Source organism: Mustela putorius, unplaced genomic scaffold (assembly GCF_011764305.1).
Source record: "Mustela putorius furo isolate JIRA1106 unplaced genomic scaffold, ASM1176430v1.1 tig00003858_pilon_pilon_pilon, whole genome shotgun sequence".
Classification (NCBI taxonomy): Eukaryota; Metazoa; Chordata; class Mammalia; order Carnivora; family Mustelidae; genus Mustela; species Mustela putorius.
In genome coordinates this window covers 31,390,646-31,417,780 of record NW_025422010.1, presented here as the reverse complement: position 1 = coordinate 31,417,780, position 27,135 = coordinate 31,390,646, and the positions used below count along the sequence as shown (strand labels likewise).

Here is a 27,135-nt window from a genome sequence, read left to right as displayed (position 1 = left end):
AAAAAAAGAATCACCTTCCTATTCTATTTTTGTTTTGGTGAGTACTGAACTAGAATAAAATAAATGTCCATGAGTATATTATTGTTATTATTATTACTATTATTGATAAAAATAAATAAGAAAATGAATACTGAAATAAATAAATACATACATACATACAGCAGGAGGGATAGCTCATCCTTAAATAAGAATTCTGATTAATAAATGCAAACAAATTGGCGAAACATAAAGTAACTATTAGAACATCACAGTAATAGTAGTTATGGTGAAGTCTCTTTGATAAGTGCTTATAACAGTGGGTAAAAGTTTCAGAATAAAGCAGTGGATTTCAATAATCCTCATGGATCTCTACCAATTTATTAAATATAGAGAACAATGCAACTTTTCAGGAGAGAAACTAGTACACTCTACGTCAACTATGTTATCATAGTTAAAACCACCAGTAACAAAACATCAACCTTATACTTTCCCTGATTTAATATCATAATGCAATATAATCATGAGAAAACATGAAAAAAAAATCTGAAAGAAATACTACAAAATATCTGACCGGTATTCTTCAAAAGTGACAGGTCATGGAAAGTAAAGAAAAACTAACATATGCCACAAATGGGAGGAGACTAAGTAAACATAAAACTGAATATAAAATGTGATATTGGAACAGAAAAAAAATTAGTGGGAAAGCTGAGGATATCTAAATAAACCGTAGCTAATTAATACTATTGTACCAATATTAATTTTTGACTATTACAATGTATTATTCAAGATGTTAACTATAGCAAGCTGGATGAAAGTTAAAAAAAGCTATGATGAGTTCTGATAAAGAACTTTCTTGAATATAAATCATCATATAACGAGATTAACTCACTTACAGTGTACAATTCCATGACTTTTCATATATTTTCAGAGTTCTGCAACTATCACTAAAATCTAAAATTAGAACACTTTCATCCTTTCCAAAAGAAACCTTGTATTCACTAGCAGTCACTGTCCATTTCTCATTCCTCCAATACTGTACTATTTCAGCAACTTTTCTGTAAGCCTAAAATTATTTCAAAATAATACAAAAAAAGTGATATTACACTGAATTAAAATTTAAATAAATTAAACATATAAAAACATACATATAAATATATACAAATTATGACACACTGTGGCACATAATCAAGAGAGGAAAATGAAGTTAAAGTTATTGAGTTCTAAAGTTCTTGAAATGTTTAGAATAGAGCTAAAGGTATCAATTAATATTAGACTGTGATTAGTCAAGAATACATATTACAAATCCCCAGGGTGACCACAGGTTGATTTAAACAAGAAAATGAGGGGTGCCTGGGTGACTCAGTTAGATGAGCATCTGCCTTGGCTTAGGTCATGAACCTCAGGGTTCTGGGATTGAGCCCTGTGGGATCCCCTCTCAGTGGGGAGTCTGGCCATCCCCCCCAAGCTCACTCACTCTTTTTCTAGAAGAAATAAAACCTTTAAAAAAAATTAAAAAACAAACAAACATGAAGATGAGTACATTGAGCACAACTAGTAACCACAGCATCAAATACATAAGGCAAAAATTGGAAAGGAAAATAAAATTGTTTTTATTTGTAGATAACATGATCATTACTGTATATTGAAAATCCATAGTGTTCTGCCAAAAAAACTATTATAACAAGTAAATTTAGAAAGTTTGAGATAAAGCCAATATTAAAAAAATCCATTATATCATATGAGAAATGAAATTTATAAATGTATAATAAAAATTTTAAATCATGACATTTACAATAGTATCAAAAACATAAAATACTTGAGGATAACATATGTGCATATTCTATAACCTGTACTATAAAAACTACAAGTTACTACAGAAAAAAAATTTAAGATAATCTAAATAAATGGAGAAATATGACATATCACCAACTGAAAGACTCAATATTGTGAAGATGTCAATTTTCCTCAAGATGATCTACAAATTCAATACATCCCAAACAAAATTCTCAGAGGCAACTATCCTTTAAAAATTCACAAGCTAATTCTAAAATTTATGGGGAAATGCAAAGGACCTCAAAAAGCCAAAACAGTTTTCAGAAAGAGCAAAGCTGTAAGATTTATCTGATTTCAAGAGTTACTGAAAAATTACAGTCATCAAGTCAGTTTGGTATTGGCCTAAGGGCAATACAAAGATCAATGCAATGGAATGAAAAGCCCAGGGAAAGACCATGCGTGCTTTTGACAAGGAGGTGGTGGTAATTCTGCAGAAAGGATAGTCTTTTCCATAAAAGGAAAAAATCTTTGTTAGCGTGGGATAGGCAATATTTTTTGGATAGAATGCTAAGGACATGAACCACAAAAGAAAAAACTGATGAACTGAAGTTCATCAAAATAACGAATTTTGCTTTACAAAATAAAACATTAAGACAGTGCTCCCTTCGGCCGCACCATATACTAAAATTGGAACAATACAGAGAAGATTAGTATGGCCCCTGTACAAGGATGACAAGCAAATTCGTGAAGTGTTCCATATTTTCGGGGGGGTGGGCTGTGAATTCAGAGCCCTTCGTTGGGTGTAGAAATCACTTAAAAATAAAAATATTTGAAAAAGAAAAAGAAAATATTAAGATAATTAGAAAGCAAGGTTTTAGGGGAAAACCATATATATGACGACTTGCATCCGAAGTATATAAAGAAAACCTCAGTATCAAGAAGAGCAAGGGATGGGTCAAAAAGAACAACTACAACAACAAAAACAGGCAAAAATTTTTAACAGATACTTAAAAGAAGAATGACCAATCATCCCACTAATCTTAGGAAAACACAAATTCATTCCATAAGGAGACATCACTATACTCATTAGAATGGCTAAAATTTAAAGAAATGACAATCCCAAGAGTTAGTGTCTATGCTGAATGATGGCTAGGGGAAGTGGGAAATAACACAACCACATTAGGAGACAGTTTGGCAGTTTCTTATAAAGTTAAATATACATTTATCACAGAAAAGAGTAATTCTATACCTAAAGTATTAGCAGAAGAAAAATTAAGGGGCGCCTGGGTGGCTCAGTGGGTTAAGCCTCTGCCTTCGGCTTGGGTTGTGATCTCAGGGTCCTGGGATTGAGTCCCGCATCCAGTTTTCTGCTCAGCGGGGAGCCTGCTCCCCACTCCCCACCGCCCCCGCCCCCCTGCCCCCTGCCCCCCTGCCTACTTGTGATCTCTGTCTGTCAAATAAATAAAATATTTGTTTTTTTTAATAAGTAAAATCTTAAAAAATTAAGACATCAAATCCACACAAACAGTTGCACATGAATATTATAGAAGCTTTATTCATAAAAGGCAAAAACTCAAACAACCCAAAGGTCCGATTTACAGATGAATGAACAAACTAAAGTACATGCAAACAACAGAATACTAATCAACAATAAACAATGAACTATACCTACATGCAACAAATTGAAAAAAAAACTCTCAAAAACATTACTCCCTGAAATAAGCCAGATACGAAATCATATACTATGATTCCACTTACGTGAAGGATTTAGAACAGTCAAATTCACAAAGACTCAGAGAATAGCGGTTACCAAAGACTCTGAAGGAGGGAAGAGTAAGGAGTGTATATATATATATATATATATATATATATTTTTTTTTAATGAAAAGTTTGTAGACTTTCTTTAATGAATGCTTTTTAAAAATTTTTTTATTTTTTATAAACATATATTTTTATCCCCAGGGGTACAGGTCTGTGAATCACCAGGTTTACACACTTCACAGCACTCACCAAAGTACGAAGTATATTTTTAATGGACACAGAGTTTCAATGATGAAGAAGTTCTGGAAATGGACTGTGGAGATGATTGCACAATAGTATAAATGTACTTAATACCACTGAACTGTACACTTAAAAATGGTTAAGATAAGTTTTATATTATGTATATTTTACCACACACACAAAATCATTTTGCTGAGGGAAAAAAGTCAGATAGAAGAGGATATATACTATATGGCCATTTAAATGGTATATCAGAACATGTAAAACTAAGCAATAATGACAGAAATCACATGAATGGCTATCTGGGGTGGAGAAGAGAAGAAGGAACTGACTGTAAAAGATCTCAAAAGAACTTTTTTTTTTTTTTTTAAAGATTTTATTTATTTATTTGACAGAGAGAGATTACAAGTAGGCAGAGAGAGAGAGAGGAGGAAGCAGGCTCCCCGCTGAGCAGAGAGCCCGATGCGGGACTCGATCCCAGGACCCTGGGATCATGACCTGAGCCGAAGGCAGTGGCTTAACCCACTGAGCCACCCAGGCGCCCTCAAAAGAACTTTTTAAAGGGACCTTACATTTGCCAAAACTCACTGAAATATACATTTAAACTACATATATATTTTTAAAAATGCATACATGCTATTGTATGCAAATTGCACATCCATATATTTTCAAATAAACAAATAAGCTTGAGGAGGGAATGAAACGCAGCAGAGTAGAAAATAAAACTATAGACTCTTTCTAGGAATGAGGTTATGTTGTGGTGTACAGAAAAGGTAGTAGCTGGAAGAAAATATGTGGTCTGAGGAATATTTCTCAAGATGAAAGAGAAATGACTATATTTAATGCCAACAGGAAACCAGTTATTTGAAAACAGGGTGAAAATCCAGAGGTAAAAGAACATAAAGGCTACATGTGCTTAGTTGCCAGTGTTTGAAGCACATGGGATTTTGTTCTACATTTCCCCACTTCAATAAAAATGAGTTCTGTAAAGAAAAAAAAAAAGTGAAGAAAATGCTTTGGCAAGTACCAGCAGAAAAAAGCAGATGAAATATCCAACAGAAGAAACCTAGCAAACTCAAGGAAAGAAGAGCACATTATTCCCACATATCTGTATATTAATAGTAATACAATAATGGAGTTTTTAGCAATATTAGCAAATCTATATTAATCCTAACCTTGTAGTAACACCCTGAATCTCTTGCTAGAAAGCAGAAGGCTGCTGAAACCAAAACAACATGCACTAATATTTCAGGTGTTCTCCAATCCTTGCAATTGAAATAAAACGGATCGCTTAGGACAATAATGGCAATTCAGGGCCATTAACAGATGAATTCAAACTAATGGTAATAGCTTTTCAAAGCCATCAAGCATACTTAAGGATATCCATACCATCTATGTGGTAAAAAGCCCTGTGAGAAGATCATCTGCAAGTATGGGGAGTAACAAATGTTTTCCCAGTACAAAAAACAGTATTTGAAGGGAATGAAAACTTTATTTCAGAGACTAGAACAGCCAAAGAATTCTAGTGAAATTGAAATTACTGCTTCTCTCAGGTGGCATATCAAATTCAGACTAAGGCATGTACTTGGAAATAATCATACCCTGTATCCTAGCCCCCAAAACATCATTGTTGTCATTTCTATAACTGTAATTCTGTGATTTAGTAAGGCAATTTTTTAACCTCAGTCTTTTTATAAAAGCCTCTACAAACATTATTTTAAGGCCTGGATATGAAATACATTTTGAAACACTTCACATAGCTATTTTTAATTAAAAATAAAGAAAGAAGGAAAATACCTACTATTTCCAAACATGGAATTTAATGACAAAAACCAGCACCATTTTAAACAACTTTTAGGTATGACTTTTCCTTAAATTTGAGTTTTACAATTTATATTAATATATTCTACTGTGGACATCTTCATTTCTTAAGTAATTTAAGACCACCAAACTGGATGTGTGTATTACAAAAAAAACATTACTCCAAGAGATATGCTTCATACCCATCATTAATAAACTGGAATAGTACAACCAAAGAGCTATGAACTATTTTCCTCAAAATTCCAAATCCCTTATTTTGAATCCTGAAAGCATTGGTAGCAAGCAAAACGACAATAGCTATTCTTGTGATGGACTACGGTAAAATGAATGCTCACTTCTCTTTGGATCTACAACAAAACCAAAGGTAATTGCTGTGACGCTCATTATAACTTAACAACCTCCATCAACATCAGAGTTAAGTTTCTGTATTTTCCCTTTTTTGATAGAGGATGGCTGCAAATACATGCACCTAATAATTTGGGAAATTAAATAAACAAGAAAATGTAAATTGGAAAGTGGTCTGTTCTGGTCTTTCTTTCTTACTTTTCTTTTACTTTCTTTTTTTGGGGCCACAAATAGGTCACACACAAAAATTTTTTTCTAAATATCTCTGCTTCCATAAGACCAATGATACATGATATCAAAACACAGTAATTTCTATTTTCAAAAAGAGTTGTCTCTTTTATACAATAATACATTTCATATAGGATTTTATCTTACCTGGCCAATTCTTTAATTAAATTTGCAATGCGTCTTTTGTCTTCAAGACACAAATCCTTCAACGACACACTCTTTAGTCCTCCCCTGCAGATATTCTAACACAAAACAAAAAAATCTTTTGGTTAATTTTTTTTTTTTTTAAGATTTTATTTATTTATTTGACAGACAGAGATCACAAGTAGGCAGAGAGGCAGGCAGAGAGAGGAGGAAGCAGGCTCCCTGCTGAGCAGAGAGCCCGATGCGGGGCTCGATCCCAGGACACCGAGATCATGACCTGAGCCGAAGGCAGCGGCTTAACCACTGAGCCACCCAGGCGCCCCTGGTTAATTTTTGATAAAAGCAATTTTTAAGATTTTTTGAGGAATCTCTTAAAATTAGCACAGGAGGTAAAATTTCTCAAGTATCTTTTCTCTGGTGGTATTTTTTTTTTAAGATTATATTTATTTATTTGAGAATGAGAGACAATGATAACGAGATAGAGCACAAGTGGGGAGGACAGGAAAAGCAGACTCCCGTTGAGCAGGGAGCCTGATGCAGGGCTCCACTGCAGGACCCTGGGATCATGACCTGAGCCAAAAGTAGATGCTTAACTGACTGAACAACCCAGACGCCCTGGTATATGCTTTATGTTTCATTTAAACCTATTATGAATTCAAAACAGGCTAAGGAACTGTCTTGTCCAGAAGGGATATTATAAAATTTACATAGAGAAGATCACAAAAGGCTTAAATATTAGGGATTATTAAGGAAACAACTTTCCCTTGGTGAATGTCACAAAACAAACACCTAATGGAAGATACTGAGAACTCTTCCTACACTACAGCCCACAGGCTGCTTAAAAGTACACTAAAGTTAACAGCAAAGGCACCAGTTTCTAAGTTCTCAATATATCCTAAAGTTCATTCCAACGGGTACTAGACCAAAGAGTAATAATAATAGCTAACACATATCTCATATTTACTGCATGTGAGGAACATTATAAGTACTTTACAATTACTAATCCAGCTCATTTGCACAACAGTGGTATGGATTAGGTATTATTTCTATTTATGGTGAGGGGACACCTTGCCTTGGATAACATTTAAAGCAGCAGAACCAACACCTTAGCACACATCCAGAGTATATGCTCTCAACCACTGAACTATTTCTTGTGCTCTAAAAAGTTCTCCCAGTACTTGAACTTCATTAAGAGGATCTTTAAAGCACTGAAACTAAGGGAGTCACAGGGAAACTAGAAGAAACATGTAAACAAAAGGAACCCTAGGCATTTGTACGAGTAGGTTAGTCCAATTTCTTCAGGTTGCCAAGAACAATTCAAGACTTCTAAAATGAGTCCTGGAAATACTGATAGCCATAGATGGGGAAGATGGGGAGAAAAAGGCAATAGGAAAAAAGAGAGGGTAAGAAAAGGAGTTTGGCTTTGGATATGGTCAACTTAAGATGCTAGGATGAAAGTCATATGGAAATGTTAGGCAGGAAGTTGGAAATGTGGGTCTGGCTCCTAAGTCAGAGAAAAACATAAAGATGTAAGCCATAATACCGTAGGGCTTATGGTATTATGGACGATATTTAGATTTTTATTATTTTCTTTATATTTCTCTACATTTTAGATTTTTCCTTAACATTAAAAAATATCAGTTTTAAAAAATCATCTATGAATCCAAGATAATAAATTGAAGAATTAAAGAGAATCAGAAGAATATAATATGGTAGGAGAAAATAGGTTTTGAGAAGAGTATGGGGTTAATGATGCTAATGATCAAAAAAGTTACACAGAATGTGGAAAGAAGCCACTCTATCTGGCAATGGAAAAAGTTGCTAAAAACACATGAGAAGGCATCTTAGTGATGCAGCAAGTAAAGGAACAAAAAAGAGAAACCCTTACACATGGGCAAGGATACCAGCAGCATTGTATTTAACAGAACAGCCAATTTTCAATACAGTTTGTATTGAAAATACAAATGTTTGTCACTTAGAGAATCAACTGTAGCATAGTTAGACAATGGAATTCTGTAGGTACTGGTTGTTAAGCTACTTATTGACTTTCATCTTCAAACCCACCCTTCTGAGACCTTCTTTGTGGTGCTGGGCCTCAGACTCTAGAAACCCCATATCCCCTTTGCCAGATGGCTCTCAGTTAAAACCCATCACTAGGAAGAACTAGAGGGAGACCACAGGTTGCTGGAAAAAGAAGAAAAGACACAGTCCTTCCTATTTACATCTCATTCCCACTAGTGTCACCCCTGCCGGAGTGTGTCCTGGCAAGGACACCAGATTCCAGTTTGCAATTTTCCCAGCCCTGGCAGAACCAGCCTTTAGCATGTCTCCTCGTAGATAGCAATATCAGTTAGGCTGGGTCCCTATCATCAGAAGTTCATGTTCCAGCTCTAAAGGGGCCCTCCCCCAAGCTTCTAAGTTTTAATAAATCCAACTTGCTCTGGCTGTTTTCCAAGCCCTAGAGATGGGAATTATTTTTTGCAGTTACTACCTACATGATATGTTGGTGTTCTGTTTACCTTCTCAGTTCTCCAGCACCATCTTAGCACGTCTTTATATGAAATACTCTCAGTAAAAAAAAAGTGACTAGACTCTGGCTGAAATATAAGTGAAAAGAAATAACGTACAGTGGGGTATCTACTAGCTCAGTCTGTTAAGTGCCTGACTCTTGGTTTGGGCTCAGGTCATGATCTCATGGGTCATGAGATGGCTCCCTGTTAGGCTCCATGCTCAGCAGGGAGTCTGCTTGAAGATTCTCTCCCTTTGTTCCTCTCCCAACTCTCTCTCTTTCAAATAAATAATCTTTTAAAAAAAGGAATGAGGGGCGCCTGGGTGGCTCAGTGGGTTAAGCCGCTGCCTTCGGCTCAGGTCATGATCCCAGGGTCCTGGGATCGAGCCCCGCATCGGGCTCTCTGCTCAGCAGGGAGCCTGCTTCCTCCTCTCTCTCTGCCTGCCTCTCTGCCTGTTTGTGATCTCTCTCTGTCAAATAAATAAATAAAATCTTAAAAAAAAAAAAAAAAAGGAATGATATATAGCTATATACAACATAAGTAAATCTCATGAACATAAAATTGAGCAAAAAAAGCAAGCGATGCAATACACATAGTATGAGCTTATTTATGTAAAGTTCCAAATATACATAACACTGAACACTGAACATTGTTTAAAAAACAATTACGTATTTAGACTATATAGGGCAAGGGTTGGTAAACTGTAGCTGCAAGCCAAATCTGCTCACAGGCTATTTTTGTAAATAAGGGTTTATTAAAACACAGCCATGTACATTCATGTACACACTGACATATATATTCATATATATATGTATGTATGTATATATATATAGTTCTTCATACTACAGTGTCAGAGTTGAGTAACTGAGACAGAGGCCACATGGCTCACAAAGTTTAAATATTTATTACCTGGCCCTTTACAGAAAAAGTTTGCCTACGTTGACATTAAAAAAAAACACACACACAAAAGAATGATAAACACAAAATTGAGGATAGGTATTATGAAAGCAGATGACAGAATAAAGGAAGGTTATACCCTTCCTTTACTTGGCTTACAATGGTATCATTGCAATTCAGTGGGGAGAAGAATGGTCTTCTCAATGAAGAGTGCAGACCAATAGACTGTCCATATGGAAAAATGAACTGAACTAACTTAACACCATACCCATACTAATTCCTGATGAATAATGGCTTTCACTGTGAGAAATAAAACAATGTGGCTTCTACAAGAGAGAGAACCTGTTGCAAAGAGCATAGTTGGCTAACAGTCTCACCTAACTACTGCCATACCTTCAGATCCACTGCGGTGTTCACAACAGCGCCAGGGACTGGAAACAGCAGAAGTACTGGACCTGAGCCGTTTCTGTTTGACAGGGCATCCTCTCTCTCTCTCTGGGGTTCCCCAGTAGGCTGACAGACACTAGCCCTGATTGCAAGGCAGTATGAAGTGTGAGGTTTTTCCTAGTGAATTTTTCTTCTTTCTTTGTTCTCTCAGAGATGCCAGACTTGCAATAAAATCTAAGGCTCTCCTTGTCTCTCCCTGTTCACTTTATTCTCTATCCCACGTCAGCTCTTCCTCCACTAAATCTCTTCCATATTTACTTTCATCTTAGCCTTCTTCCCAGAAGACTTGAGCTGGCAAAATTACCACTTTGAAAACCTTAATGAATTAAGAACCTAGCTATTGAACATCAATAGCTATAAATAAAAATCACATACAGAAAAACTACAAGACTTATTTCTCTGAAGAAAAACACACACATCTGTCTAGTTTTGAGAAAAAAATGCATATACACACACACACGCACACACACCCCACACACCATTTCTAGTTTTGCAACAAAATAAATACACACATACATAGTCCCTACATTCCACTTCTGGGCAAATAGGAACCATGCTTACCCTGATGCCTACAACAACCAAAAACCTAACAAAGTATACGAAAAAGCAGTTCTTGAACACCGGACTACAGGCAGCATGGAGAGTGATCCCTGAAAGAGGGGAACCAAATAAGGTGAGCCATGCAATTATCCCAGCTAAACTGCCTCTGGAGTTTTCAGGGTACAATGTGGGGAAACCCAGATGGAGCCCAGCAATCTCGCCAAGTTGAGAAGATAAAGCTGGGAGTCCAGGAGAGCAAAGTGTCTAGAATTTGCAGGGCAGAGTCATGGAGAGGATAGAATTGCAAAAAAGAGAGCTCCAGGGATCTGCAGGGGGTTCCCTGCACATCAGCCGTTGAGTACTGATTAGCATTTGTCTATGAGAAAGCCCACCAAAAGCCAAGGAAAGAACAAATGAGAATGTGAGAATAATCTCTGTCTCTAATACAATGCCAGCAATAGTCCATGTTCCCACCAGCCGGAGAGGAAAATCTCATAATTCAAGGGGCATCAGGAAGAGTACTCCGCAGGTCACTGCCTATAGTGGGCAAAATTAGCCCTATATTAAAAGCTGTTCTAGTATCACCTTTAAAAACTTAAACCCGGTGTCTGAGTGGCTCAGTTGGTCTCAGTCTCAAAGAGACTGCCTTTGGCTCAAGTCATGATTCTGGAGTCCCAGGATTGAGTCTCTCATGGGGCTCCCTGATCAGTACGGAGTGTGCTTCTCCCTCTGACCCTCTCCCGTCTCATGCTCTCTCTCTCTCTCAAATAAATAAATAAAAATCCTTTTAAAAAAAAAAAAAGCTTAAACCCAAACTTCAAAAAGATCAAACTACTCTCTAATAACTTGTCTTAGTCCCAGAAAAAAAGACCTCAAGATCAACTATAAAAAACACAATATATCCAGAACTCAAAAAAAAAAAAAAAAAAAGTATGATTTATACTGTCTGGGGACATCCAATAAAAAACAACCAGGCAGGTAAAGAAGCAGATAAATACAATACATAAATAGAAAAATTACTCAATTGAAATCTCTCCATAAATAACTCAGATGATGGTATTATAAACAAGAGCATTAAAATAGTCATTTATATTCCATATGTTCAAGAAAGTAGAAGACCCAGCATGTTAAGTAGAGACATGAAACATATAAATAAAACAAAAGACCCAAATTGAACTGGTAGAGATAAAAACACTGTCTTATATAAAAAATACACTGGATGAGATTAGTGGCAGAAGATGCCTAATGAATTTGAAACAAAGCAATATAAACCATCTATACATAAACACAGAAACAACAACAAAAAATTGAAAAAAAATGAGCAAAAAAGTGCAGAGTAACCTCAAGTGGCCTAGTATTTGCATAACCAGAGTCCTCAAAAAATAATAATATCTCAACATATAATGGCCAAAAAGTTTCCCAATTTTATGAAAACTATAAACTCTCAAATCTAAAAGACTCAACAAACCCCAATAAAAAGACAGACTTAGAATTAGTTCAAGGCATACTATAATCAAATTGCTTAAAACTAGGAATGAAAGGAAAATCCTAAAAGCAATTTAAACTCACATAGTAAATATAAAAGAATAAAAGTAAGAATGACAGCAAATTTCTCAAAAACAGTGAAACCAGGCAACAGCGCAACGACATCATTAAAGCACTAAAGGAAAAAAAAAAAAAAAAAAACCAAACTATCAACTCAAAATTCTATAACCAGTAAAAACAATGTGAAACAAAGACTTCTTCAGGCATACAAAAGTCAAAATATCCATTCCTAGTGTACCTGAACTATCATAATGTTAAAGGAAGTACTTTAAGCAGATGGAGCATACCAATGATATCAAATGGAACACAACAAAAATGGTAACTACATGGGTAAATTTTAAAGCCTTTTGTTGAGGAGCACCTATGCTCTGACTCCTAGTGTCAGCTCAGCTCGTGATCTCAAGGATCATGGTATCACATCCCACATCAGGCTCTGCGCTCAGCACAGAGACTGCTTGAGATTCTTTCTCCTTCTCCCACTCATGCTCTCTCTCTCTAAAATAAATAAATCTTAAAAAAAAAAAAAGGCATTTTAATTATTTGAACCTCTTTAAAACACAATTGAAATAAATGGAATCCAAATTAAAAAGGAAGATGTAAAACTATATTCACAGATGGCATAATCATATATGTATAAAAAATTGTAAGAAATTCACCAGGGCAGGGCACCTGGGTGGCTCAGTGGTGTTAAGCCTCTGCCTTTGGCTCAGGTCATGATCTCAGAGTCCTGGTGATCAAGCCCCACATAGGGATCTCCGCTCAACAGGGAGCCTACTTCCTCCTCTCTCTGCCTGCCTCTCTGCTTACTTTCTCTCTGTCAAATAAATAAAATCTTTAAAAAAATAAAATGTGCCAAAGATTGCATCCAAAAATAAAATTTAAAAAAGAAAAGAAAAGAAAAGAAAAGAAATTCCCTGAGGCACCTGGGTGGCTCAGTTGATGATCCCAGGGTTCTGGGATCAAGCCCTGCACTGAGCTCCCTGCTCAGTGGGGAGTCTGCTTCTCCTCATTCCTGTTCATGCTCCCTCTCACTCTCTCTCAAATAAAAGGATAAAATATTTTAAAAAAGAAAGAAAATCACCAAAAACTATTAGATTCAAATTAATAAGTGAATTTAGAAAGGTTCCAGGATACAAAACCAACAGACAAAATCAACTGTATTTCCATACACTAGCAATAAATAACACAAAAATAGAAATAAACTTAACAAAACAAGTATAAGATACAAACACCTCAAACTACAAAACATCGCTCAAAGAAATTAAAGAAGGTCTATGTAAATGAAAAGCTATCTCATATACCATATCCAAGGACTGGAAGAATTGATACTATTAAAGTACTCTCCAAATTTATCTGAAGATTTACTACAATTGCTATCAAAATTCAGGTTGACCCATGTGCAGAAATTGCCAAGGTGATTCTCTATGGAAACTCAAGGGATGCAGAATAGCCAAAATCTTAAAAAAGAAAATCAAACTTGGAGGACTTACATTTCTTGATTCCAAAAAATAATTCCAAATGGTAATGAACTTAGTATTGGCATAAAAATAGAAATGTTAATCAATGGAACAGAATTGAGAGTCCACAGATAAACATTTACATGTACATGGTTATGGGATTTTTATCAAGGGAAGAACAATCAAAGGGAACAGAATAATCTTAACAAATAATGGTGGGACAAGTGGACATCCACAGACGATAGAATGAATATGAGCCACAACATAACAAAAATTAAATCAAAATGGAGCAAAGACTAAATGTAATACCTAAAACTATAAAACTCTTAGAAGAAAATATTAGTGTAAATCTTTAAGAACTTGAATTAGGCAATGATTTTTTAAATATGACAGCACAGCACCAGTAACAACTGAAAAAAATTGATAAACTGGACTTCGAAATTAAAACTCTCAGGCTTCTAAGGACACCAATAAGAAAGTGAAAGACAATGCACTGAATGAGAGAAACTCTGCAGATCATATATAAGGGACCTGAAGATGCAATGTATAAAGAACTTTTAACTTTATTAGTAAGAAAACAAATCACTCAACTGAAAAGCATCTGAATTGACGTTTCTCTAAAGAACAAATATAATTGGCCAAGAAGCACATAAAGAAATGATTATTATTAGTCATTAGGGAAATATAAATCAAAACCACAGTGAGGTATCATTTTATACTGACTAGGATGGTTATAATGAAAAGGGTAGCTATAAAGTGTTGGCGAGAATGTGGAGAAACTGGAATCCTCATTCATAATACTGCTGGTAATATGTAAATTGGTATAGTCATTTTGGCAGTTCATCAAAAGGTTAAACAGAATTATTACATGACCCAGCAATTCTACTTCTAGGCAAATACCCAACAGAACTGAAAACATATATCCACACAAAAACTTGTATGTCAAAGTTCATAGCAACATTATTCATGTAGCCAAAAAGCCTAACAACCCAAAGTCGTTCAATTGGTGAATGGATAAATATATACTCAGCCATAAAAAGTAATGAAATAATAATACATGATATCACATAAACCTTAAAATCATTATGTTAAATGAAAGAAGCCAGCCACAAAAGGCCACATATTACAGGATTCCATTTTCACGAAATGCCCAGAATAGACCAACCTATAGAGACTAAAAAGTAGATTAGTGGTTGCTAGGGGCTGAGATGAATAGAAAATATCAAGTGACTGCTAATGCATATGGAGTTTCTTTCTAGAGTCATGAAAATGTTCTGGAATTAGAGTGTGGTGATGGATCCACAACTCTGTCAATATACAAAAAAAATGAATTATACATTTTTAAAGGGTAAGTTTTTTGATATGTGAATTATAGGTAAATCTGAAAAAAAAGTGTTGAAGCAAAAGTAATAATGTATTGGGAATTTACTTATAGAAGTAAAATGTATGACAATATCACAAAAGTCAAGACACAAACTGTTGTAAGGTCCTCAAAATCACAGTTAAAGTGGAAAATATAAGTTAAAATAGGCTGTGATAAGTTAAAGATGTATACTATAATTCTCAAAGCCAGTGAAAATAGCCCAACAAAGAATTATAGTTAATGACCCAATAGAATCATAAAAAAATATGGACTTAACCCAAAAGAAGGCCATATATATTATATTGTTCAATATAAGATGCACAAACTATTTTATGAAAAAACACTTGCAATTTTGATAAGATCTTGCAAATACAACTACTATTTACATCCCAGGGGGACATAAGTGGGTACAATGGAAATCTAAGTAACAAAGTAAGCCTTTTGGGTAAGTCACAGTTAAATCCCATAGACTACTAAACATAACAATCAGTAACAAACTAGATATTGGAAATGTCCTCAAGAACATAAACCAGCACAACATAAACCAGCACAACTCTATAGTGTTAAACAGTAAATACTTTGGCTTTGTGGACCAACAGCACTATGGTAGCAACTCTACCATTAGAACAGAAAAGCACCAATAATATTAAAAGAATAAGCAAGACTATGTTGCAATAAAACTTTATTTACAAAATAGGCAGCAAAGAAACTGGGCCTATAGATCATAGATTGTCAAACCCTAACTTAACCTTAACAAAAAGTAAAGTAAAATCAACCTATCTAAGGACATGTAGCAAAGGAATGTATAGGTACTAATACAAAGGCAAAGATGAAGGAGAAATCAATGACTGGGTTACAAAGAGTCTTGATAATATTTTTGAAGTGAAGGAAATAATAATAATGCAGGGGAATTGTAACAAAGTTTCTTTCTTATATATAGAGGTTTATCCATCATCATCTAACAAATCCACAAGAACAAAAATTATAAAGCGCACTTAATAAAAGAAGAAACGGTGGTCAATTTGATTTACTAACTTGACAGAGATCACAATGTGGGTCTTTTGGGACATACTAAGGTAATAAATTTTTCTTAACTAAGGCTTAAGGCAAGCCTAGACATTTTAGAGCAAAACCTCTGAGTAATCTACCTACTTTATATTCATACCATGTAAAGTATCCTAGAATCCTCTGTAACTTTTAAGATCGCTTGTAGATTATCTAAAGTTCTTTCAAAGACTCTTCTACCCTTTTCTACCGGTAACTGGTCAGCATAGAAAAATCACTTATTGGTCCGCATTTATAAAGACTGGAGATCAGAGGAAAAAAGGGAAATTACTGACCTGTTCGTCTACTGAATCTCCTGCACCTTTTAAAGACTCCATGGAGATTGAAGCGGCAGTAACCCTGGAAGTCGTAAGTTTAACATCAGCTTTTGGACTTAACTTGTGTCTTGATGTGGTATTTCCTTCTGCAGAAATTCCTGAGGATTTCCATCAAACAAAATATCAAAATTATACTTTATTCTCTTAAACTTATCCCCCATGAAGCTCTTCTCTGCTATACCTCTTTATAGGACCTGACGGGGAAAACTTTCACTTTATAAAACTCACTTTAAAACTCCTAGTAAATAATGAATCATGAAAAGATTATGTTCTGAATACATTTAAGATTCAATTGAAATATTTTTTTAAAATGATAACGAAAATTCATAAGTTACATTAAAACTGATAAATTACAACATATAATATATACCTTAATATAGGGGAGATTAAAAATCTGATTTCTCACATAATTAGGGTACCTTCAATGGCTCACTTTTACTATTTGTTTAGTAACAATCAGAAAGGTTTAAAAGAGTCTATCAAATAAACTTTATATCAAGAAGTTCTCACATTTTTCTCTGAATTTAGGATATTATTTGTAATATAAAAAATAGGATCTCTTGCTCTTTAATAGATCAATAAAATGTTCTACAAATTAATCAGAAGCTGACTTGCCCAACCAGCCCCTAAAATCCTAAAGTAAGGCAGTATTTCGAACCTTAGTAATGTCTAACCACATATTTAAAAAAAAAAAAAATTAGTTTCCAATGGATTGTTCTGCATACAGTTATACTACGAAGTGGTCCTACTGTTTTATTTTCTTATAACACTTAAGAAGCAAAGGAAGCTTACCAAATTAATACAGAAAATCATACCTGGAACATATACTACTGATTGTTCTTCATCAGAAACTATGAAGAAGGACATGAAGGAAAATACTAGAAAAGATCATCCAAATGCTGCCTCTATTCTGTACTTTCCTAATTTCTTTTGACCTGGGAATTTATAAAAACCTTAAAAACAAAACTAGAAAGGAATGCAAGTGAAATAAATGAAACAAAATTAGTCATCTTTTAAAATTCATCTTTACATAATCATAACTATGTTTTACAAAATTTTTAAAAGTCCTTGTTCCATAAAACTTTCATCCATGCCTATTCCCAAAGTAGATACCCTACCCTATAAATTCTGTTAAGTTCCTTTCATTTCCTCTCCTTTTGTAAACAGGAAGTTAAATGTTCCAGTTTGTTTATTATTGGAAAACTGGTGAGTTATTTTAGGCATGAATAAAAATTTCAAAATCAGCTTTAGCTTTGAAGAACAAACCCTCTTTGAGGGCAAGTCAATCATGCAAACACAAAGATTTTATTCTTCTGCAGTGCATTCATGAAATATCCCAAGAAGTCCTACTATTTAACAAGTGGAAGAAAGAAGAGGGAGAGAGAGAGAGAATCTTAAGCAAGCTCCCTGCCCATCATGGAGCCCAAAGCGTGGCTTGATCTCACAACCCTGAGGTTATGATCTGAGATGAAATCAAGAGTAGGACGCTTAATGGGTGGATCCACTCAAGCCCCCCAACAAGTAGAAAAAATATAAGACAAAAAGAGCTATTTTGAATTTCAATAGGAGAAATTTAGAAACACTAAGATCATACCACTGTTATAGAAGAACCAACATAAGAAAGTTTTCCTTTTAGAAAAAAAATTTTATTCAGAACTCTATTTAAATCCAGATACATCCACAATTTGATAACATTCTATTACATTTCAAGGAAGTAAGTGTCTAAACAAATTTTTCCAAATAACTTAGAAAATTCCAATTTTCTGTTCTTTTATAAAATGCTTTCTTTTCCAAAATTTCTAGACAAATTTATTAAAAATTCCCTTCCAGGTAAAGGCTAGAGTAAAACAGATTTAATAACATGTTCCAAAAGTCAATATATTTCAGTTCAGGACCAACCGTAGCTATGGACTCTTTACAAAGAGTGCTGATTATAAACACCTGGAATCCACCTAAGAATTTAGGAATACAAAAATTGTGCTACTGTCTGAGTCACCAGGAGATTTCTAATAGCCTCTGCAACAGCACACATACTATCACAGATTCAAGATTTTGGCTGTTAAGTAGTACTCCTAACCTTTAAATACCCTCAGACATCAGGCATGGAGTTTAGAAAGTTTTAAAAGGCACATAAGACAAGTAAACAAACAAACAAAAATTAGACCCCACTAGTCCAAGACACTGATAGTGGGTTACACTGGAGCAGAGAGAATTTATAAATTCACAGGCACGCAATCTAAAAAAAAACATACAAAATGAAATTGTGCAGGCTCTTTAACAGCAAACATCAAGCCATTTTTTATATCCCTTGGGACTAGCAAACATAGTAGGTGCTCAATAAATATTTAAATATTTACTGTTGGAGATATAGACATGGGAAAAGTTACCCAAGGGAAAAAAATTCAAGATGATTCAGGACAATCTCCATTTGGCAGCATCCTCAATTAGAGGATACAGCAGTGATGAATTTGCAGAATATTCTCCCAAGTTGACTTATGGAAAGACTAACTGAATCCTGGGAAACATAGTACACTTGCCTAGAAGAGTCAAAAAGAAGACTGCTCACAACTGGAACAGACCAGCCACTGAGAACCCAACTCAGCTGCACCTAGATTTGGAAGCTCATCAAGTATTTTATTTTTTAAAAGATTTATTTTTTATTTGAGAGAGAGAGGGAGAGGGGGGAACAAGGATGAGGCACAGGGGTAAAGGGAGAGACAGTCCAAGCTGACTCCGCATTGAGTACAGAGCCCTATACGGGACTCCATCTTAAGACCCTGAGAAAAACAACCTGAGCTGAAATCAAGAGTCAGATGCTTAACCGACTGCACCACCCAGGTGCCCCAAGAAACTCATCAAGTATTTTATACTTTCTGCTCTCAAACCTGATACAACTTTGCCGCTTATCTAAGAGAAACAAACTGTAGAGATCTTTCATAAGCTTTATTTGCAGATGACATAATATCACATATAGAAAATGCTAAAGACTTTAACAAAAAACCTTCAGAATAAATGAATTCAGCCAAGCTGCAAGAAACAAAATCAATATACAAAAATCTGTTGTGTTTCTATACATGAATAACAGAAAGAGAAATTAAGAAAAAATTCCATTTACAATTGCATCAAAAAAGAATATCTAGAAATAAATTTAACCAAGAAGGTGAAAGACCTATATATTGAAAACTTTAAGACACTGATGAAAGAAACTGAAGACACAAATAGAAAGATATTCTGTGCTTATAAACTGAAATAATTAATACTGTTAAAATGTCTATACTGCCCAAAGCAATCTACAGATTCAGTGCAACCTCTATCAAAATTCCAATGCATTTTTTCACAGAAATAGAACAGTGCTAAAATTTGTACGGAACCACAAAAGAACCCAAATAGCCAAGGCAATCTTAAGAACAAGGTAAAGGACCACACTTCTTAATTTCTAACCATATGGTACTGGCATAAAAGAAGACACAAAGATCCCCATGATAGCTACCCTTTTCCTGCTTTTTCTTCATATCACCAATAATCACTGGACACACAACACATTTTACTTATTCACAGCCTCATCTCATCTCACTAAAATGTAAGCACCATGTGGGTGAGGATTTTCTACCGGTTTTGTTCAATGTTTGTTATCGACTAACGTCAAAAAATGACAGGCTGATCGTTGACCATCTTTGGGGAAAGAATGAAAGTGGTATTTAATTTTATGAGGTACTGTCCAGCAACTCTTTGGTGTTGTCTCTCTTTATCTTGCTGGGGTTCACAACCTATCACCCCAAGATGTGCCACTTTGGAATGTGGATTGTTTTGAGCAATCAAGGCCCAAAAGACTCATGAAGTAACTCTGACCTCCCCAAGAATTGCCTACAAGAATTTGGATAGAGGGCCTGCTCCCAAAAAGGGAGATATCATCATAACTAACTAGAGTATAATAGAAACAAGAGGTGGTAGGGAGGAATTTAGCAAAGTATATTTGTTAAAATTTGTCTCTATGTCCCATTGTTTCCATATGGCCCAGAAAACATTTGTTTACCAAACATTTATTCCTTTTCATCTTCCTATGAATTGGCTTTCCTTTCCTTAAAAGTTCCAGACCCCTACTCCTGTCTCCTTAGTTCGGAATGACAAGCATAACTCATTTTGCTTCTCTTTGGAATCGCTCACATATATGTGGATTTGCCATATGTACCAAATTAAGTTTGATTTTTCTCCTCTTAATCTGTCCCATGTCATTTTAATTCTTAGAGCAGTCAGAAGTTCCTTAAAGGGTAGAGGAACATTTCAAAATACGAGGGCAAAACTCGTGAGCTACATTCATGCTAAGAATCTTTTCAAATATAAAAATGCTAAATAAATGACCTTAACAAGAGTTTTAAAAAATAAGCCTAAAAATATTGAAATTGCCTCCATCCAACCCATCCTTTCTAATCATTTGTAATCTATCTTCATCTCACTATCTGAAAAACCCAAATATTTACTTTCTTCAAATACAAAGTTTAAAAAATATACAAACATATTTTATGGGAAAGTCAGAGACCTAATATATACCAAATGTATATTGGACCTCTCATTGGGTTCTTGATGCCCCCTCAGTTCTACTTTGGTATTTTTGGAAGTTCTTTACTAAGACAAGTACAAGCAAATTATAAAGCATCCTTGATGCTTTATAGATTTATATAAATCTATCTATCTATATATGTATAAAATATATATTTATTTAATTTTAAAAATTATTTTATTTATTAAATATTTTAAAAAATATTTTAAATTATTATTTAATTATTAATCTATATATTTGTATATCGATTTATAATACCAATCTCCAAATCCCCAGAATTAAAGCAGTAATTAGAAACCCAAGGTAGAAGTAATAGAAAGGAAGAATCATATCTACTCCAGACCCTGAAGAGCTGAAGAAAATAAAAAACTTAGAACTGCACACTCTAACCTTCTGAGTTTCAATCACTTACCAGCAACACATGTATATGTAATCATTACTGACCTGAGTAACCTTCCTGGCCAGTATACTATTTTAACATCAACATAAAGATTCTATTTTAATTGAATATTCAATGGCAGGGATTATAGCTACTATGATGTTTTGACTAAATCCCTTGTAATTCATATTTGTTAATATCAATTTAAAAATACTGTTAATGTTAATAAGTTGGGGTGTATTTACCCAATCAAATACAGATACTGCAGAAACACTAATTTCTTTTCATATTACCAGGAGCTACAATGAAGTAAGAAAGCAGTTTATGGCTGAAGGGGCATATTTTACTTGAAGATTTAACCATAAAATGACAACATGGCATATTCATTTGTTTACATATAAGGTATAAAAATACACCTTGTGCAAAAAAGCACTGCTGAATCATACTGTGCAGGCTATGCATAACTCATTAAGACAACAGTTAAAAAAAAAAGATGATGTTTAGTCACAGATGATCTGTCCTCACATGACAGAAACATCTAGGACTGGGAAATAACTCAATCACATTTCTCTAATTGCTTAGGCAAAGCACTGAAAATCTGTCTTTCAATAGTGTGAAAGCAATACCTGATTCTACACACATTCTTTCTGGTCTTTTACTATTGCAAGTTCTGTATAAAGGCTACAGGGTGGTCTAGGAAGTCGTCCGTGTAACAGAAAAAGAGATCCAGATCCAGAGACACATGATTAAACCCAATGATTCATAACTATTCGTATGCTTTTTTAGAAAAGATCCAATAGCAAATTTACATTTGACCTTGCTTTTGTGTCCTACGGACATTTCAAATGAAAATACCTGAGGATGGATGATAATTGGTCATTATGTGGAATAGGTGTGGGGAAATAGGTAATACTAGTAACCTTGCAATTTATTTCAAATCGGAATTTCTATCAATGTAATCACCACCATTTCCCCCATATAATTTCAACTCCTCACTTTCAATGGGAAGATGGGTATTTCACATTAATTTTCAAAGTAAGGGAGAATGTAAGAGAAAAGGGAGGATGTAGGACTTCTATGCGAAATGAGAAATAACATGACCATATGAATAAGTGAGCATATAGGGCTGCTTCCACCAAGTGCACAGGTTCAGTTTATTTACCTATTAACTTAATCCATGCCACAGTAATACACTGCCCCCCTCCCCATTTATACCTATCAGAACAATTCCACTGGTCACAGAAAAAGTTAAGGAATAATAACCAAACCACATAGGTGGTTATGAAAATGATTACACTACAAAAGCACTTTATAAGCTGATAACCTTCAAATATTTCCTCTATCACAAAATTCTGTCATTGCAAGCACAGGATTTCATGAGAAGACTCCTCCCAATTTCCTAACTTCCTAATTCAGCCCAATTCCCAAAGCACATACTCTCTTTGCGTCTTTCCTGATCCATAAGGTAAAAGATATTTAATGTGCACAGTGCATTAGTGCTTTCATCCACAGTCTACGTGCATGATTTTGACTTGACCATCACCCACCTATCAGAGACAAATGGTAATTATGTTTAGAAAGTGCCTAATACTAAACATTGAGCAGCAAGGAATGCAAAAATATCCCTCCCTCCACATGACCCTGTAATCCTAGTACTGTAACTCAAAAAGGAAAACTGAGAATACAATTTTGTAAGTTTCACTGGGAGCTAAGTAGCGTGTGCAGAGAATGATTCTGGCAAAGTTAACAGCAGTGCCTCAAATAATGCTATCATCGATCCTAGCAAACAGACAAGACTTGCTCTGCACGCACGCAGTACACGGATTGCCCTCCTTCACGTAACACTCCTCTAACGAAAGGGATGGAACTTACCAGGAAAAGAGCAGGCTGGGACAGTCAACCTGAACCGGAGAACGAACCAGTCCTGTCACACATCTCAGCACAGTTACTGAACTGGGAACACCACCACAACGATAAAAAGCTCCACAGTTTCTCCACCCCCACCCCCAAAACAATCCCAGAACTTCAGTCCTGCCAGTGGTGACCCACAGTCCACCTGTAAATCAACACTACTTCCAGCAGCAAGGATTTGCAACGCGTTTTATTCCGTAACCAGCATCACCGGACCACGGTCAGCCCCACACCCCTCCGAAAATCCCAGCATGAAAGTAAATCATCACAGACTGGCCTTCGAAGTCCGAAAGGGTCCTGACTCGCTCCTAACAACGCAGACCAAGGACAGTCCTAAACCGAGACAAAAAGGTTCCCTGTCCAGTCAACACCCTTCCCTCCGCAGAGACTCGGCCGGCCTGAGGTCACCACGGTCAGAGGGACCCTCCCAGTCCCCCCGCAGGGCCACGATTCTAGGCCATCTTTCCAAAGCTCACCGCCTAGGAGGGCCGAGAAACATCAGTGCTGAGTCCCCAAACCTAGTGCTCGAGCCTGGAGACAGAATCAGGCTCTCTGCTACCTAACACCCCTGCGGGGTAAAAGCCCGGCACCTACACCGCGGCCGGAAAGGACGGCCCCGCCCCCGGGGACAGCATCGAGCCCCCCCCCGCCCCCACCAGAGTCTCACGCGACCGCCCGCCGCTCGCCGCACCGGGGAGGGCGCCGGCGCCCCCTGCCAGGCGGGCAAAGGATACAGTCCCGACTCCAGAACGCCGTCGCGCCCCGGCGGGAGGGGCCCGCCACGTCCGCCATCTTGAAACAACCGCCACTCCGGGCGTCGCGCCGGGGCCGCCCCGCCCCGGTCTTCAGGCCCAGTCCCCATTGGCCGCACCGCGTAGAGGCCCGCCCCCGCTTGCGCGGTCGGCCCCGGCGGGGCGGTAGGGTCCCAGCGGACGAGTCGCTGTGTCTCGGTGGCGTGGTGTGGAGCGACCGCCCGGGAAGAGGGAACAAGTGTGCCGCGGAACTACTACTCCCAGAGCAGCCCGGGCCTCCCATCTCCGCCCCGCTTCGCTCTCAGGCACCAAGCACTACAATTCCCGGCATGCCGTGAACTCGATGGCCGAGCCTCTGGGGCGGCGTCCAGCCCTCCCGCCCGCCCCGCTCTCCCGCCCGGTCCCCGTCGCTGCGCCCGCCGCGCGCGGAGCGGGGACGCGAGCCATGGAGGAGACACCGCCCCCGGGCTGCAGCAAGCCGCACCTGGAGAAGCTGACCCTGGGGATCACCCGCATCTTAGGTGAGCGGGGCGGGGAGCCGTGGAAAGAGACGGCGGGATGAGGGGATGAACAGAGACGCACGGAGGGGCGACGCAGTCGCTGTGTGCCAGTGGGCTTTGCTGCGGTGCCTTCGATGTTAAGGAGAGGGCAGCGGGGTGCGTGACTAGGCCATAGGAGCGTTTGCCGGGAGTGCTCGGGCGCGGAGCTGGGAAGCCCAGAAGTCCCCGCCGCCCCCTACCAACCCAGTCCCACCCCAGGTCCAAGAAAGGACGGGCAAAGGTGCGCAAAGGAGAGAAAGCAGGCACCTGACAGTGGGGACGTTAGGTTTCCCGAGAGGCATTCTTGGCCAGTGGAGTATCCTTGAAACGCAGGTAGCAGAGGGCGAGGGAACGCTGCACGCAGCCTCCCGGGGCAACAATTCCCACGCGCCTTCGGGGTACCGCACCCCAAGTGGCTGGAAGGAGTTGAGGCTTGAGCCACGGAGTGGGTTTTTCCTTTACCGAACCATTAGTTAGCACCCGCTGCTGTCACACTCGGGGGCTACAGAGATGGGGTGGGGAACCAAAACACAGTTCTGTGAAAAATTCCACAGCCCAGGTCCTCTCAGAGGTGTGAAAGGCGACCAGTAGTCCTCTATTATGGCTTTGAAATAGCACACAGGAGGAAGTGATTGACCTTCTGTGGGAGTCAGGGAGTTACCGTAGAGGTCCTACAGCAGAGGATGCTAGATTTTGCGAAAGACAAATTGAAGTTAACCAGATAACCAGGGAGAAAAAAGTAGCCTAAGTAGGCTGGGTGGCATGCTTTGATGCCTTCCTGTCACATTTATAATAAAAACCAAATTCTGTACTGCGATCCTTAAGTTCGTTATGATCTGCCCTCATCTATCTTTCTGACCTATTTTTACCTTTTTTTTTTTTTTGTCCACAGTGGCCTCCTTGTACCATAAACTCAAAAAGCTTGTGCCTGCTTCGAGGCCTTTACTAGGCTAGGGGAAAAAAATCTGGAGTTCTCTTTCCCTCACTTTCTTCAAATCTCTGATTAAATATCATTACTTCAGAGAAGCCTTAGACTATACTTCTAATAACACCTTTCTCTATTATTATCTTCCCTAGTCTTTATATTTTTTTCAAACCTTATGGCTTTATCACTCCTTGGAATTACTTACTTGATTGCTTTTTTAAATTTACCCATCTCTTCTGTACTAGAAGTCCATGAGTTTAGGAACTTTGTCTTGTTCTCCCTTGGTATTCCCCAGTGTCTATAGTAAATTCTGCTGTAAATGAGGACCAAACGCCATTATATGTTTGGGAGAAACGATGAGCTTTAGAAATGAAGTTACAGAGTTGGGCAAGGAGATAGCTAATCATCCAGATCAACCATATCCTATCTCCTCATTAAAAAATATATTTCTTTTGATTAATGTGTAATCTACTTAAGACTGGCCAGCCAAGTTTCTCTTAAGTTGTCAAATCAATTTAAAAACCTAAATAAGGGCGCCTGGGTGGCTCAGTGGGTTAAGCCGCTGCCTTCAGCTCAGGTCATGATCTCAGAGTCCTGGGATCGAGTCCCACATCAGGCTCTCTGCTCAGCAGAGAGCCTGCTTCCCTCTCTCTCTCTCTGCCTGCCTCTCCATCTACTTGTGATTTCTCTCTGTCAAATAAATAAATAAAATATTTAAAAAAAATAAAAATAAAAACCTAAATAAATAACTGTAAACATTTTAAATTTCCTTTAAATATTTAATATATTCTAATATTAAGCATTTCAGATGTCTGGCAAACAGCTAACACAAGGCAAAACCTACCTGGGGAATTAAACAACTCTGGTAATTAAATTTATAGTGAAGCTGGCCTCCTGCAAACATTCTAATACTATTTATAAATTTAATCAAAACTTCATAATTTCAAGGTAACAATCATAAGTCAAAAATTCAGTTATATTTTTATTTTTTCACATTTGATTTTTGTTTTGAAAATTGACATAGAGGATTTTTTAAAAACAGGGTCAGTGGTGGGTGTGTGGTAAGCAAACTACTACACCAAAATCTCCTCTCTAAATGATGCGTGAAATAACTCCATAACTATGACAATTCTATCGAAAACCAAGCCCAACACTACTTAAAATACAGAGAATGCCAGAAGTGCAAAATAACTATGAGTAAAAAGAGAAAAAACTACAAATCCCAGCACTGTGCCTGTTCCACTCCTTCACTGCTAGAAAGCTCTGTGGCAAGCAAAGGTAGAGCCAGAAATGATGCCAGCAAAGAGGCTAGTTGAAGCAACAGAAAGTTTAAAACCACTCCAGTCTCAAAGTACAACAGTACTGAACACTGGGTAGATCAGAGCAGGGCTGCAGGAAAGTGACTTCAAAGTAGGTACTGTTTAAAGGGTTGGCCATGCAATTTAAAGGGACATACATTCAAGAGGAGAAAATGTGCAGAAAAGAAGGAAGAGTCCTTTGACATTGATGATAAAAGAGCAAAGAAAAAGGAAAGCTCACATCTCTCTCCCCTACACAAAAAAACCTGCTAAAATATCTGGACTTTGCCTCAACTGACTGGAAAGGGTATCATTAAAGTAGAGATCTTATTAAACATGAT

At 37.1% G+C, this 27,135-nt stretch overlaps 2 protein-coding genes and 1 non-coding gene across 8 annotated transcripts in view; 2 read left to right on the top strand and 1 right to left on the bottom strand.

The window, feature by feature from the left end:
• KIAA1328 (KIAA1328 ortholog) overlaps positions 1–24,315 on the bottom strand; it is a 322,870-nt gene extending 298,555 nt beyond the window's left edge. For 2 of the 5 annotated variants that reach the window (XM_045065526.1, XM_045065527.1), the window contains exons 1-4: positions 24,015–24,315; positions 17,248–17,283; positions 16,391–16,530; positions 6,295–6,389 (exon numbers count right to left, since the gene is read on the bottom strand). In XM_045065526.1, coding sequence (XP_044921461.1) covers positions 6,295–6,389; positions 16,391–16,530; positions 17,248–17,283; positions 24,015–24,315 — 572 coding nt within the window. The other 3 variants (XM_004752260.3, XM_045065528.1, XM_013055961.2) reach the window with 3 other exon arrangements.
• On the top strand, positions 2,411–2,516 carry LOC123387721. Its single transcript, XR_006602217.1, has one exon. It is a non-coding gene; the product is annotated as a U6 spliceosomal RNA (small nuclear RNA).
• A 60-nt stretch (positions 24,316–24,375) lies between the features above and the next one.
• Positions 24,376–27,135, top strand: part of TPGS2 (tubulin polyglutamylase complex subunit 2) — a 59,997-nt gene continuing 57,237 nt past the window's right edge. For both annotated transcript variants that reach the window (XM_013055964.2, XM_004752267.3), the window contains exon 1: positions 24,376–24,553. In XM_013055964.2, the coding sequence (XP_012911418.1) occupies positions 24,376–24,553 (178 nt within the window). The remainder of the gene's footprint in view (positions 24,554–27,135) is intronic.